The 16,023-nt window shown below is 49.7% G+C and overlaps 1 protein-coding gene across 2 annotated transcripts; it reads left to right on the top strand.

Annotated features, from left to right (window-relative positions):
• Nucleotides 1-1,316: 1,316 nt before the first annotated feature.
• Nucleotides 1,317-14,082, top strand: mpp3a (MAGUK p55 scaffold protein 3a). 2 transcript variants are annotated; one of them, XM_028987485.1, is made up of 19 exons: nt 1,317-1,455; nt 4,950-4,993; nt 5,104-5,222; nt 5,366-5,443; nt 6,032-6,112; nt 6,746-6,883; nt 6,961-7,042; nt 7,112-7,197; nt 7,277-7,351; nt 7,427-7,623; nt 7,747-7,811; nt 8,352-8,372; nt 9,076-9,117; nt 10,435-10,590; nt 10,748-10,828; nt 10,906-10,999; nt 11,098-11,206; nt 12,928-13,056; nt 13,136-14,082. In XM_028987485.1, the coding sequence occupies exons 2-19, from the start codon at nt 4,957-4,959 to the stop codon at nt 13,313-13,315; spliced, it is 1,770 nt and encodes a 589-aa protein (XP_028843318.1). In that variant the 5' UTR covers nt 1,317-1,455; nt 4,950-4,956; the 3' UTR covers nt 13,316-14,082. The 2 variants fall into 2 exon arrangements, with proteins under 2 accessions (XP_028843318.1, XP_028843319.1); XM_028987486.1 differs by lacking the exon at nt 9,076-9,117.
• Nucleotides 14,083-16,023: the final 1,941 nt, after the last annotated feature.

The following is a 16,023-nucleotide window of genomic DNA, read 5'->3' as shown; positions in this document are numbered from 1 at the left end:
TTTAACATAAAACATAAAATATGGGTAACAGGTAGGGTGAAGGTGTGCAAATGAGTGCAAGTGAAAAGTAAAAAAAATTGTGCAAGAGTAAAAAAAGAGTCATCACAGTCGTCTCTGTCCTCTTTCACAGCAACTACCTGCATGTCCGAATTTAACACAAGAGCAAATAAAGATATCACACATGAATCAGTAATTAATACTTTGCAGCTATTGGATCAAATGTAAACCAGTAAATCATATTGTTATTTCAGCTTCTTCAGCTCATAACTCAAAACAAAATAATGAACCAAGCTTCATACCATTTGAGTGTTATCAGCGGACGTCTACTGTGGGCAGAGGCGGGCAGGTGTTTGGTGCAGGGGATTGTGGGTAAAACTCAAATCTGGAGTTCAATTAGAGACAGTGATGAAAACGGCCAGCACCAGTGGAGAGGCTCATTAAACTGAGCGTGTGTGTGTGTGTGTGTGTGTGTGTGTGAGCACACATGAATGATTGGGCAAATAAATATGAATTTACTCTTTATTAAAGCATTCTGTATTAAAGTATTTTGATTTAAATAAATCAATCTTTTCACTCCACTGAAGGGAGTCTGTCTGTCTGAGCGTCTGTTCCTATCTTTAATTCTAAACCAAATTACTGCTTTCCCAGCAGCCTCAGCACCAGACTGTCTGCAGCTCAGCAGCCAGAAGCTAGAGAGAGTTTTCTTTTTGCATCTTACACCCACACACACACACACCCACACGTCCTTCATTCAGAGAGGTTGACAGATGCATCTTAACAAATCAATTAGACAAAGACCCACGACCCCTGACTTCTGATTAATCAGGGAGTTTGGCAATAGGTCAAGCCTCCTGGTCATGTGATCTTGCAGAAGGGCAAGCACACAATAACACACACATAACACACACACAGACACAGTTATAAACGACAAATACCAAAAACATGGATGAGTGAAAAAGTCAGGTTTTCTGTGTGTGTGTGTGTGTGTGTGTGTGTGCTCACACGCGACTGTGTAAACGCTCCCAGGGGAAATCCTCTCAGCACACAGCTGACCACGCTGTCCCCCAGCTGCATTAGCATGAGAATATGGGGTGACCCTGAATGAGAGGCTGTTACACACATGATGGGGGAGGGCAGCGGGGTCTCCTGCAAATGAAGGGAAAGTGGAGAGGAAGAGGGGTGGAGAAGAGGGATGGACGTTCTGGTGAAGGGATGCTGGGAGCAGATACAGGCTCACACACACAGGGAGGGGAGGACAGGGAGGGGAGGAGAGATGCGGGAGGGAGACAGACGGAGGGGGAACGAGTGGAGGGAGGGAGGAGCAGAAAACGACAGCAGCAGCAGCAGCAGCAGCAGAAGGTCTGAGGCTCAGGAAGCTGACGCTGATTCGGAGCCGAGAAGATCAGAGTGCCAGGAGAACGGACCAGACAGACAGAGAGAGAGAGCGAGCGAGAGGTACCTTCACATTTCTACCACACCTCCGAGTGCTCTGTGCGCGTGTGTGAACGCGCGCGTGTGTGTGTGCACGGTCTGCTGGGCGTGGGCCTTTGTTCATGCAGGATTTCATGTTTTGATCTCTGCAGTACAGGATGGAGGGATGGAAGGGTCTAGCTGTCTGGGGGCGGAGCCTTTACCTGTCTGTTTACCATTTTAACAGTGACAGAGAGAAAGAGAGACAGTATAGTAGATTCTGCCGAGTCTCCATTACACACACACACACACACACACACACACTTGTGTGTTCAGGTTCTGTGCTGATTTATTTTCAGGCAGAATTGTTAGAACAGGTAGAAGTAGAACGTGCAGGAAGATCACAGCTGGCTTAGCTCAGCCTGTGCACATGTGATGCGTGTGATGCGTGTGATGCGTGTGTGTGTGTGTGTGCGTGAGAGAGAGAGAGAGAGAGAGAGAGAGAGTGTGTGTTTGTGCATATGATTCTGCATTTTTCAGATTGAGATTTCATCAATAACCATCATTATCATGACTGAAATCCGTCTGCAAGAGGCATGGCGCCAGTGGGCGGGGCCATTTGAATGGTTTAATTTGTCACACCAGGACACAGTGGCATGCGTTAAGAGGGACAGCAACATAAATATCGGAGGGCCACTTCTAAACCAGTCAGATTCCTTCTTTTACTAGCCGCGATCAGGGAGTCACGCTGAGGTCACGTGACCTGAAGGTGTCTCTGTCTGAGACTTTAACACCCTGGATAGCAGCGTCAGATGGAGTGGAGTTTGCCTCCTGTGCCCTGCGGTGTTCCAGTATGACCCCAAGTCAGACCTCAGGGCACTTGAACAGGCATCCCACAATGCAGTTCTCTGAAAGAGCAAAGGTGACTGCAGTGTGAACATGATTCATGGTCGGAGTGACTGTATTAAACACACAAACGCTGCCCCTGCTATGAATAAATAGGCTCATAAGATCACGGACGACCTCACCCCTGCGGCTCTGCAGCGAGAGTGTGTGTGATGTCATCGTCTCAGCGAGACACGGCTCTAATACACACACACACAAGCACTGCAGGGTGTGCTACTGTACAGTGAGCGTGGGCTCTGATGATGTCAGTAGGTGCTTCCCCATCCTCTTTATAAAAGGTGCATCAAGTACAGAGACATGAAGAATTAATGCTCCAGGAGACAGTGCAGTGCATTATGGGATTATTGGGCTGGTAGTGGCCTAGTGGGTAAAACACTTGACTGATGCATAAGTCCCTGAGCAAGACACTTAACCCTGAAAAAAGTGAAGTGATTGTCACTGCAGCACAGCACACGATGCACACAGTGAAACGTGTCCTCTGTATTTAACCATCACCCTTGGTGAGCAGTGGGCACCATGACAGGCACCCGGGGAGCAGCTTGTGGGGACAGTGCTTTGCTCAGTGGCACCTTGGCAGATCAGGATTCTAACCGGCAACCTTCTTATTACAGGGCTACTTCTTTTTAAAGTGAAGTGATTATCACTTGTGATACACAGCAGCACAGCACACAGTGAAATTTTTCCTCTGCATTTAACCCATCACCCTGAGTGAGCCGTGGGCAGCCATGACAGGCGCCCGGGGGGCAGTGTGTGGGGACGGTGCTTTGCTCAGTGGCACCTCAGTGGCATCTTGGCGGATCGGGAATCAAACCGGCGACCTTCTGATTACAGGGTCGCTTCCTTAACTGCTAGGCCACCACTGAGTGTGCCCAGGGGTAACTACTGATTGTAAGTCACTCTCGATAATGGCGTCTGGTAAATGGCGTAAATGTAAACGTGTTGCCACTGGTGTTGTGTTCCATTGTTAATGTATCTGCTGCAACCGAGGAAGAGGAGTTTATTGTCATACGGGACAAACAAACATATAGCAATCTGTTTGGGGAAAGGGACACAGGGACTCTCCACACGAAACCGCCCACAAACCACACCACAGAGTCCCACCGAACTCGGTACGGACCGGTTGGTGCGGACTTCCCTGTGGCCATGAGGCAGGAATTCACACCGACAACCCTTTAATACCTCAGACGAGGACCACACCGGGTCTGCCGGGCGTCCCCATGAGCCCACCAAACACACACACACACACACACACACACACACACACACACACACATCAGTGACTGACCGATGGAAAGGCTGGTCTAGGATCTCCTTTAAATGAGGGGAACCAGGCGTATGGAATCGGGAAGGGGCGGGGCCTGGAATCGCCAGGGGGGTGGGGTGTTGCACTGATGCATTGTCGGTGCTGAATTTCTGTCAACAATGGAGCGCGTTTGTTACAGGTTGTGTAATATCAGTGCCCAGTCATCGCTGATTGGTGATTGAAATTGGTACCAAATTGTGTTACAACGCCTGTGTTGCCAAGCTTGGGTGAAAAAGACTCCAGGTTGTAACTGCTCGACATCCACAAAGTTTTGAACAAAGGCTGTGAATAATGTACATTTCCCAGTTCATCTTTCTTCACATTGTCATTATGGGGTGTTGTGTGTAGAATTCTGATGAGATACATTATTAAATCCATTTTGGAATAAGGCTGTCGCATAAGAAAATGTGGAAAAAGTGATGCAGCGTGAATACTGCATTGTTCGTGGTGAAAGATTTCAGCTTTTCATGTCTTGGCAGGTCAGCACCATCTGAGCAGCCGAAACTGAAGGAACGCTCATTTGTAAACTTGATACTTCGACTTGCATGGTTGTGTTGAATAGAAAATGCCCCAAATCATCATCATGCAGGCACACCCACGCTCCTCAAGGCTTCTTGTGAAGTTCAGGTGTCTCTCATATCCTCACAAAGAGACAAAAACGGCGAAAGGTCGAAACCAGCAGGCAACACAACTTCAGAATGCATCACAGTGAAGTGGAAATAAGAGACACTGATCACTCAGAGAACCCATTAAAGCAGAATACACTCCCCATGCCGCTGCCCTACAAAATGTTAAACACGCATGTGTGTCTAATGCAACCAGGAGCTTTTAGGGCGAGCGTAGCTTCTCATAAACTTCCCTGTGTGTCACCATAAAGCTAGCTTTCATGCTAATTCCACAACAGGAGAGCTGAGTCACCCCAACAACCACAGAGCATCAATGGAGAACACACACACACACACACACACACACACAGGAGAGCTGATTCACTTACCTAGACAACCACAGACCATCAGTCTGGCATTCAATGGCCCACTGGCCTTACTGAAGCCAACATCATTCCAATGCCCGTCAGTGTGTGTGTGTGTGTGTGTGTGTGTGTGTGTGCGTGTGATTAACCGCAGGCTGAAGCATCAGCAGCGACATCGACCTGTGTTTCTGCTCTTTGGTTTCATTATGACCTGCAATTAAGCAGGGATAGGAAGTGAACTGCTGATGTGGAAGATCTGTTGAGTGTGTGTGTGTGTGTGTGTGTGTGTCAGTGTTCTCTGATAATGAAGAATTTCTAACATCAGATGTCTTCTTACTGGCTTTCTCTTCTCCCCACAAGTTGCTCAATGAAAGAAGCCATGCCAGTCCTATCAGCAGGAGCAGGTAACACACACACACACACACACACACACACACACACACACACACACACACACAGACACATTCATACTCTTACACACAATAAACACACATGCCCCCTCTCTCTCTTTCAGGCCTCCATGAAACGTTGGCTCTGCTGACCTCACAACTCAGGCCTGATGCCAACCACAAAGAGGACATGGTGTTCCTCAGAGACGTCTTCAGCGAGAAGAGCTTGGCCTACCTGATGAAGGTCAGAAGAGTGTGTGTGTGTGTGTGAGAGAGAGAATCCAAATTGTGCGTGTTTACAAGGAATTAGGTTCCGATTGTTGGTGTACAATGCAAGGTAGAGAGTTATAAAACAAGACGCCGCCATGAATACATCTTCTGTTTCAGATCCACGAGAAGCTGCGGCAGTATGAGCGACAGAGCCCCACGCCGGTCCTCCACAGCGCCTCCACTCTGGCCGAGGACGTAAGTTCACTCGCAGGACGTGGCGGGGTCAGAGCCCTTCGCCATCATTAATTCCCCAACGAGGACTCTCCCTGCGTCTCGTTTTTTAATTTAATCCTAATGCAGTCGAGACTTCGGTGTTTACGTCGAACGTGCAATTTACCTGGCTGTGAATGTAAATTTTATGTCCCATCATGCATGGCGTGGGGCAGAGGTGGTCTAGTGGTTAAGGGAGCGGTCCCGTAATCAGAAGGTTGCCGGTTCTAATCCCGATCCACCAAGGTGCCACTGAGGTCCCCTTGGTGAAGGTCCCGTCCCCACACACTGCTCCCCGGGCGCCTGTCTTGGTGTCCACTGCTCACCAAGGGCTCTAGACACACAAACAGCACAGTGACCTGCACAACATGCACTTTTCCCAGGACATGTCCTGGAAATTGTGTCCGGCTGGGTGATTAGAAGTCATGGGCATCCTACACACCTGTGGATCGGTCCCCCGGTCGCTAACATGGGTGATGCTAGCACTGCGGGGAGTTGTCCAGTCCAGAGAAACGTATTAGAAAGGTATTGCGGGTGCAGATTGTGATTCTCAGAATTTTGATTGGTCAACAGGTAGCAGAGGAACTGCAGATTGGACCAATGAGCGTAGAGGAGAAAGAGCTTCTACAGCTGCTGACCTCGCCCCACATGAGGGTATCACACGTTATTTCAGTTCACACATTCACGTATGGCAACAGGGTCCAATGTAAGAACAGCCTGACAACAGAATGGACTCCCTGACGAATATTTAACTACCGCGACTACTCGCTGTTGAGAAATGTATCTTTAAAAAGCCCAATCTGGCAACCCAGAGCTGCTTGTAATCAGCTGTAACAGGGACAGTCCGGCTGGGGCAAGTGGGGTTTCAGCCCACTTGCCCCAGGGACTTTGTGGTCTTCTGGTTTCGTGCTGGGTAATGGGTGACAGGGTGGTTGTAGCCTAGTGGGTAACACACTCGCCTATGAACCAGAAGACCCAGGTTCGAATCCCACTTACTACCATTGTGTCCCTGAGCAAGACACTTAACCCTAAGTTGCTCCGGGGGGGGCTGTCCCTGTAAGTCGCTCTGGATAAGGGCGTCTGATAAATGCTGTAAATAAATGTAAATAACTGTGTCTAGTACATAATTCTCATAATGCCTTACTGAATAATAAATCATGCGTAATAAACCAAATATGCTAATGTACAATCACACTGTTAACCATCAGAAATAGTAGGACCTCAACACACACACACACACACACACACTTCAGCTACGTCCAACAATGTTGGATTCTTACCCATCAGGCTGTGCTGTCGGTGCACGACACGGTGGCACAGAAGAACTTTGACCCCGTCCTGCCGCCGCTGCCTGATGACTTTGATGATGAGCTGGAGGAGGAGTCGGTGAAAATCGTGCGTCTGGTCAAAAACAAGGAGCCACTGGTGAGAAACGGCATTTTAAACCCAGTATGGATCCGATCTGCCAGAGTGTGTGGTCACTATCTGTCCTGACGTCTCAGGGTGCCACGATTCGTCGGGACGAGGCCACCGGTGCGGTCATCGTGGCTCGAATAATGAGGGGAGGGGCTGCAGACAGAAGTGGTGAGTCTCCCCTGCGCATTACGGGTGTGTCTGAGTCCCGACGTTCTGAGACGTCCTGGTCTCTCGTAGGTCTGGTTCACGTGGGGGATGAACTGCGGGAGGTGAACGGCGTCGCCGTCGCTCACAAGCGCCCCGACGAGATCAGCCAGCTCCTGGTATGAGGCGCACAGCCCCTCACTTTGCGCTCAAGTCCCGCTCTGCCATCTGATTGGCTGTTTCTGTGTCCCTCTCCAGTCTCAGTCTCAGGGCTCCATCACGCTGAAGATCATTCCCGCCATTAAAGAGGAGGACCGGATCAAGGAGAGTAGGGTGAGTGGCTGGTTTATCGTGCTTGTTGGGCGGGGCAGTAAGAGGCCTGCTTATCAGTGTGGGCGTGGCCTCCAGGTCTACATGAGGGCGCTGTTCGACTATAACCCGGGTGAGGACAAGGCCACGCCCTGTCAAGAGGCGGGTCTCCCCTTCCAGCGGGGCGACGTGCTGCAGGTGGTCAGCCAGGACGACCCGACATGGTGGCAGGCCAAACGCGTCGCCGATGGCAACCTTCGCGCTGGACTCATCCCATCCAAACACTTCCAGGAGCGGTGAGGCTCCGCCCCCCTCACACCGTCACCAACCTGGGTTCTAGTCTGGGTTGGGGTGGAACAGCATACGTTTAAAGAAAATGTGTATATTTGCCATGTTACGTGTTTGTGGGTTTTCTGCAGACGTCTGGCATACCGGATGAAAGCGGGAACCCTCCAGGACCCCAAATCTCCCCAAAAGCCCGTCTGTAAGTGTCCAGATTCCTCCTTGGTTCTTCCTTGCCGTGACCTGATCAGGTTTCAGGAGGTCAGGCAGCAGGTGGTCACATGGGTTTATGGAAGCAATCATCACTGCAGCTACAGAGGGCGGGGCCAAGCATAGGCGGAGCCTATAGCTGCTTCAGCCTAAATCTGATCTGACCACAAACCAGACCAGAGGCTGATGAAGCATGTGTGTATGAGTATGTGTGAGTGCTACTGAGGGAGTGAGTGTGAGAGGGAATGTGTGTGTATGTGTGTGTATGTGTGTGTAATCTGAAGAAGATTAATGAACTGTAGACGTTGCACTTTAACGTAAAGCAGCTTTTCATTCGTCTGGAGAGTTAAAAAAAAAAACACGTCCTGATTGAAAAGAAAGAGTTTTCATATCAAATTTTATATCAGCAGAAATGAATATGGAAAAATAAAAACGCTAACATGAATATTAATGAAGTTGTCACCGTGGGAAAGAGACGTCTGTTCCTGTTTGTCAAACATTCATCTGTCCTTTTCCACGCTGCGTCAACCAGATGACCAGGGATGTGATAAAGGTACACACACGCACACGCACACACACACACACACACACACACACACGCACACACACACACACACACGGGAGGGAGGGAGGTGGGGTTGCGGCTTATAAATCTCCTCTCAGAAGCAGCAGATGGTTCCTGCAGCAGTTCCTTCTGCCTCTAACACCTCCTCCTCCTCTTCCTCCTCCTCCTCCTACTCCATCACCTCCCCCTGTCCCATTCATCCATCTCTCTCTATGTACGTAAGGAGGTTACAGTCCATCAAAAAAAGAGAAGTTTGCTTCCAGTTTGTATCCCTGTGTCCACATGATGGCGCTGTTTTCAGAACCTCTACAGTGATTGTCCATGTTTAGAACATTTTTTTGTACATTAATAACCTTTTTCTTTAAAGAAAAATTACCTCACAGCGCTTTAAATCTGATTTTGAACCAGCAAATCGTCTTGATACTCAGCCAATTCACCAAATTCTAAAGCGAGATCATCACTGTAAAGGTCTTCCTTTCTTTTTGTTTCCTCCACTTTGATTGGTTGGTCAGATTGTGGGCGTGGTTACATTCCAATTTTTTTTTCTGGTCCATCCTTTGCGACATGTGACACGTGAACACCAGAGCGCCATCATTCATCATGCCGATGCTACCTGTGCCCGCAGCCCTGCACCCACCTGCCCCGCCCCTCAGCTCATCCCTCTCTTCTTCTCCCTGCTTGTTCCCTACAGAGGACTGTGACTGTGAGGGATATTTCAATGGACAGTACATAGGTGAGGCCCTGCATGTTTCTCCTCTTCCTCTGCTGCCACGCCGCTGTCACATGGCCCGGGGTCGGGGCACAAACATGGCCGCCCGCGACGAAGGGTTGCTATAGAGACGGGGGTTTGCGCAGCACTTGACCCAGAAAAAGAGAGAATGAACCTTCATTACCAGTCACGCCCGACTCATGCGCGGGATAATGATCTGAGAGGGAAATAAATAAAACATTTTCTAATGATTTGAGCTGAGACATCTTCAAATATGGAATCACCTAAATTCATCTGCATCACGCTCCACAAGAATTAGAATCTGTAATGAGGTCTAACGCAGCTGTCAGGTTTAATTATGATTATTTTCATCAACCAGCCCTGGTCATGATAAAAATATTTATTCAGCTGACGTACAGTAGATAAGCCCCTCCTACACCCCACCGCTCTGAACCCAGATCATGTGGTGGCCTCTCCTGACCCAAAGATCCTCCAGCTGCTGCCAGGCTTGGCTTCCGTGACCTCCTGACCTCCGACCCCCTCACCTGCTGCTTCAGTCCCCTGCCTGCCGCGCCTCGCGCCCTCTGCCACTGTTCCGAGGTCGGAGATCTGACCCCGGCGATGGTCTAACGCGCGTTATAGTCTCTCCCAAGTGTAACGCCGCGCCGCCGTCCCTGTACCCAGGGACAGTCACCGCCACGGTCATCCGGCAACGCAAAGCACACACATCTCATTTACAAAAGGCCAAAGGTCAACACTCCTTTTTCATTTCCCTTAATCAAACTGTGAGAACCCGTTCACTAATGTCGCATTCGCTAGTTGATAATTGGGGTTGGTAGCGGGCGTGGTCATGGAGGGAAACGGAGGAGAAAGGGAGGACATGGATGCTGTGTTTGTACCTTCTTGTTCGTACCAGATTATTTTGGAACGTGTTGTGTAGTTAAATTATGGTCCGAAGAGACATAAATGAAAATTGATATTAATTAATATGTTATTCATAGTATTTTGGTGCTAAATCAGTAGACCTCATTCTACAACAATAAAATAAAAGTACCTGGTTGACACCCAGGCCACCAACACCCACCTCACCTGTGAAGTAATCTGGGTGACATATTTAGGATTAAAGAGCTTTTATCATTTGCTGAGGTTACGAGGTGCACTAAAATCCCAACTGTACTTTATACATTTATCAGTGCGGCTGATTTAAATGTCTGATTTGGACGAAACGAAATGACGGCAGTAACGCCGAAGCTGGTTTTCCTCTTTTGCGGCTCACTTTATTGTCAGCAGTGTGTTAAGAGTAGATGAACCTTGACCTCTGCCCGCTTTTCCCAACCACAGCTGGCCTACGCCGGAGCTTCCGTCTGAGCCGGAAGGACCGGCAGGGTTCGTCGGGGGAGGCGCCGGACTCCGGCGACCCAGAATTCCTCACCTACGAGGAAGTGAGTCGCTATCAGCAGCGACCCAGCGAAAGGCCACGTCTGGTGGTGCTCATAGGCAAGTTCTCTGCCCCCCTAGTGGTCAGTGACAAAACTACATGTGTGCAGCAATTCTGCGTTGTCATGACGATTCATTTTCGCTTGATTAAATTGATGAAAGCGGGGGACGTGTGGAGTACGGCAAAGCTCACAGTTTGAATACTGTATTTATTTAGGCTCTCTGGGCGCTCGTATTAATGAGCTGAAGCAGAAGGTCATCGCTGAGAATCCTTATCGCTACGCTGTGGCCGTCCCTCGTGAGTTACATTCTGCCACCTCTCTCACTCTCTGACTCCGCCCATCTGACCTCTGGCCTCTTCCTCTGGCTGTCCAGACACGACCCGGCCGAGAAAGAGCCACGAGAAGGAAGGAGTGGAGTACCACTTCGTCACCAAACAGGCGTTCGACACGGATGCACAGAACAACAAGTGAGGTTTCAGGGTCACACACACATCTGTCACAGCATGTCAGATCAGCACTGCTAGCGATGTGTGTGTGTTGAGAACTGTGCCGTGTGTGTCCCCAGGTTCATCGAGCACGGCGAGTATAAAGAAAACCAGTACGGCACCAGTATAGAGGCCATCCGGTCCATTCAAGCCAGGAATAAAATCTGTCTGGTGGACATGCAGCCCGAGGTGGGAACTCAGGCCTCCCCTCCCCTCCCGTCACACCAGCAGCCTGTCCTCATTTAAATTTCAGTCCAGTCATCACGTCAAGCACTCATTTTAGCTTTTATTACGTCCAGGCTCATTTTAGTCTAGTCAGGTTTTTTGTCAGAGTTCTCCATTAATACTTTAGTCTGATTTTAGTCCTTTAGTAATGCAATTCCATTTAACCCAGTCAATACAGTATAAGTACTGACAAGAACAGACAAAAACAACATTTTCAAACCCATTTCATAATCAAAACAAGGTCATCTTATTAATACATTATTTATAAGATTATTAATAAGATGATGCTCTCATCTGTTCAGTGTTTTTCGACACAAATTCTGTTTTCTTTTCCACTTTTCTCCCAGTCATCTGCTCACCCATCAGAAGTATCCTGAAATCGAATTATTGCTGCGAATGTGAAAATAATAACGCGATTAAACGAGAGGAAATACCGGCTCATCCCGTTTCAGTGAAATCAAGAGACATTTTAGTCTAGTTTTTGTTTTGTAAACCATGACGAATTTTTATTCGTCAACAATATTACATGATATATTTCATTATAGTTATGAAAGTGAAACTGAATTGTCATTGTGTGACACTGCAGCACAGCACACGGTAACACGGTGAAACGTGTCTTCTGTATTTAACCATCACCCTTGGTGAGCAGTGGGCACCATGACAGGCGCCCGGGGAGCAGCGTGTGGGGACGGTGCACCTCAGTGGCACCTTGGCGGGTCGGGATTTGAACCTTCTGATGACGGGGCCGCTCCCTTAACAAAGATATTTCATTGACAAAATCAACACTACACACCCTCCCCACATCATGCCAAGTGTGGAAATAAAGGCAACACACACACACACACACACAGAGAGAGAGCTCAGGGTGGATCGGAAATGACTGATTCTGTGGGAGACACTGAAATGCCCTGACGGATTTTCTCCAGATCACAAGCACCTCAGCTTCAAATGAGAACAGCAGCACCTCAGGCAGGGGGTCTCAGCACCTGACTGCTGAAGACTCCCAGCAAGTTGATGGGTAAAGAAGATAAATCCTCTGAAGACATCCTCTGAGCTTTGTTCTCTCTGGAGTGTCTCGCTCTCCTAACCAGTCTGGTGCTGAGGACTTTCTGTCTACTGGCCTGTTTAGATCAGGTCTTCTAGGACCATGTGCGGGTGGTAGTAGCCTAGTGGGTAACACACTCGCCTATGAACCAGAAGACCCAGGTTCAAATCCAATTTAGTACCATCGTGTCCCTGATCAAGACACTGAGTGTCTCCAGGGGAGGACTGTCCCTGTAACTACTGATTGTAAGTCGCTCTGGATAAGGGCGTCTGGTAAATGCTGTTCACCAAGGTCATTATGGTGGTCAACCAAATATTATAGTTAGCGATTTTGAAGATATGGTCTATTCCTGGACCAGTGGTGTCGGGTAAGGAAGTGGACTCATAATCAGAAGGTTGCAGGTTCAAATCCCACTGAGGTCCCCATGATGAAGGTCCCGTCCCCATACGCTGCCCCCCCCGGGTCATGGTGTCATGGTGCCCACTGCTCACCAAGGGTGATGGTTAAATACAGAGGACACGTGTCACCGTGTGCTGTGCTGCAGTGTTTCACAATGCCTCACCACTCCTCGGCCAGCATCCGCTGGACTTCTTCAGCTGTTGTCTGGGTGGACGTGAACATTTTGCTTCTCGCTGGCCAGGCCCTGAAGACGCTGCGAACGGCAGAGTTCAAGCCCTTCGTCGTCTTTGTGAAACCGCGGATCCCGGAGAGTCGGCGGCGGCGCAGTGCAGCCACATCACCAGGAGGCGGCGACCACGGGCGCTTCACGGTGAGGCCTGGCCGGCGTGCCGAGGTGCCTCTGCCCTCCGCTCTCCTCATTCTCACCATCCTCCTCCTCTGTGTCTAAGGATGAAGACCTGCAGGAGATGCGTCAGTCGGCGCAGCTGATCGACCTGCAGTACGGTCACCTGGTGGACCGTGTCCTGATCAAGGAGGACACGGCCAGCGCCTGCGTCGAGCTCCGCGCCGTCCTGGAGCGGCTGGAGCGCGAGACCTTCTGGGTGCCAATCAGCTGGGTGAAGAGCTGAAGCCCCGCCCCCTTACCATAACTGCTTCCTGGGTGGGGAGACGCTGGTAGTCCCTCCCCCCACACGAGGAGGAATCCCGCGTCTTGCTCTCCTGGCCCACCGTCAGCACGGTGACGTTTCCTGACCAGGACGAGGATAGAGATGGACTAATCACACACACACACAAGATGGAACCCTGAATGATCCTAACATCTTGGTTATGTCTTTTTTTAAGTCTAATTTATTGTTCTAAATGGTTCCTTCACTTCGTCCACCTGATGCTCACTTGTGACTCCTGGGAGCTTCTGGTTCCTCCTGCTTGACCTGTAGCAGGTTTGATGAAGGTGTGCATGGGCGTAGTTCATGGTAGAGATCCACATTCACATTCCTCACGACTTAAACATGAGACACAAGAAGATGTCCCGCGAACCAGTCCTGTTCCCTGTGTGAGATTGCGATGGTGTTGGACACCGGACTGTAGCCACATCGTTCCAGAATCTTCCATTAGAAATGTTCATGCATGTGCACACACCCACACACACACACACACACACACACACACAGCAGTGTACTACATGATACAGAATGACGGAATGTGTCCTTTTATAAAGCCCTGTTTTCACTGTGCACGTCAGTAATATCTATGGGAACGTGGATATCCTCTTCATTTGGGAATTCTGCCCTCATTAGGAATGAATATTTAATCCGACTCATCGCAGCACTCGTCCTGTAGGACTGATGCAGAGCGTCCTCTTCTCCTCTTTTCCCGTTCACTGTAATTCCGATAAAAGGGCGAGTGAAGGAAAATGTCCAACGTTTGTTGTGCAAGTCCCTGGTTTGACATTAAAATGTGCCATACTGTAGTAAAGACGCCCGGACGGTGCCGTATTCATTGCAGGTCCGGGCGTGATACCATCGGAACGTGATGGTGGACGGGGGGGGATTTGAACACGCGTTTGGCCTGGACTGTCTCTCGCCTGCGCGCTTCAGGTCGAACCCATCGGCGCCTTTTCTGCCCCGAGAAGAAAAGGTCGGGGTGTGGCAGGCCCGACCGTGGCCTTCGTCCCTCGCCTCATTAGCTTCTATGTGCGTCTGCATGTGGGTCTGTAGAAAGAAAAGGTCTCGGCGGGCGCCATCATTTTCAGCCATTGTGTCTTTGTGATTGTGCGGGAAAGGGCGCCATTAATAACATTCCATTCAGTCGCTCTTCTCATTTGCGAGATAATGATTTTTTTTTCCCCCGCTGAGCATCGCTCTGAATGGTACAGATGAAACGCTGATATTTTACATTTCATGTTTAAAAAAAAAAAACGGGTCATAAATTACAATAATAACAAGAGACCGAACACCAGGGGGCAGAAGAGGACTTTTTCGCCATTTTATCTGTCCTGAAGTCAGGGGTGAAGTGAATAATTTACGACTGCATGGCAGTAGCGGCAGTTCTGCTGATCTCATGCGTCACACGGTTCTGCGGCTTAGAGATTTAGAATTTAGAACCCCCCCCCACACACACACACACACACGCACACACACACACACACACGGCCAGGTTCATAAATGACAGGTTGGATTTCCATAAGTCCCAGTGGGAGTGTGGGCGGAGGCCGGATACCTGCCGCTTCCTGTAGATGGAGATACGCTGACGTGGAAAATCGTCCCCCGACCCGCGATAAACGCGCCTCTGCTGTTTAGACGATAAATGCCGTCCGCCGACGGAAGTTTGGTTTCAAACGCCCTCCAGCCGTATCTCCGTCGCCACACTCGCACCTCGACACGTCCCACAGCCATTCAGACGCTGAACCCCCGCTTCCCCGAGGAAACTTCTTCCTTTCAGAGCCAGTGTGGTGGAAGATGGGAAATTGCCTTTTTTCAGCCGCCATGTTTGGCAGGACTGAGTCGGTCCTCCACTCCGGTGACATTAGGACCTCGTTCCTCCCGTTTGTGTCTCTTCTGAGACTCCAACCAGCTGAAAATAGGGTGGAAGTAGCCTAGCGGGTAACACACTCGCCAATGAACCAGAAGACCCAGGTTCAAATCCCGCTTACCAGGACACTTAACCCTGAGTGTCTCCAGGGGGGGACTGTCCCTGTAAATACTGACTGTAAGACGCTCTGGATAAGGGCTCCTGGTAAATGCTGTAAATGTAAAATGAACCGCCGAAAACGATTTAAGCACATGACAGGTGGTTCGTCTGCAGTTCCACCGTAACCTTGGAGACAATGTTCCATCCCGGGGACGTTCCCAGTTCCAACTTCCTGTTCCTGTGTGTGTGGGATGTGACATCCGTCATTAGCGAGTCTGCTCGTTAGCCCGTCCACTCGGCCCAAAATGCCATTTGCCGCCTGTGGCCTCATTACGCCCGCTGCCATTAAAAAACAGGGAGGCGATTCAATTAGTCATCCGGCGCGGCGTTCCGGCCCGAGGTCCCCGCAGAGCGACTGTCCAATCAGCAGCCAGGGTCCTCTGAGTCGCCGTGACGACTAGTCCTGCCCCCCAAACCCAGGCCTGCTGCCCTAAATTAGTAACACACTGTCACCATGTACCGCAAACGCTGTTCTCGCGCTGTTCTAATACCGTTATTATGCTGTTCTTACGTACTTACACACTTCTCTCAACTCAACTGGTTCTCATGACCCTGCACAGCAACACCTTACTACACACACACACACACACACACACACATACACACACTGTCACCATGTACCGCTAACGCTGTTCTCGCGCTGTTC

Source organism: Denticeps clupeoides, chromosome 7 (genome assembly GCF_900700375.1).
Source record: "Denticeps clupeoides chromosome 7, fDenClu1.1, whole genome shotgun sequence".
In the NCBI taxonomy this organism is placed as follows: Eukaryota; Metazoa; Chordata; class Actinopteri; order Clupeiformes; family Denticipitidae; genus Denticeps; species Denticeps clupeoides.
The sequence above is the reverse complement of the archived record's forward strand: the minus strand, read 5'-3'. Positions and strand labels throughout refer to the sequence as shown.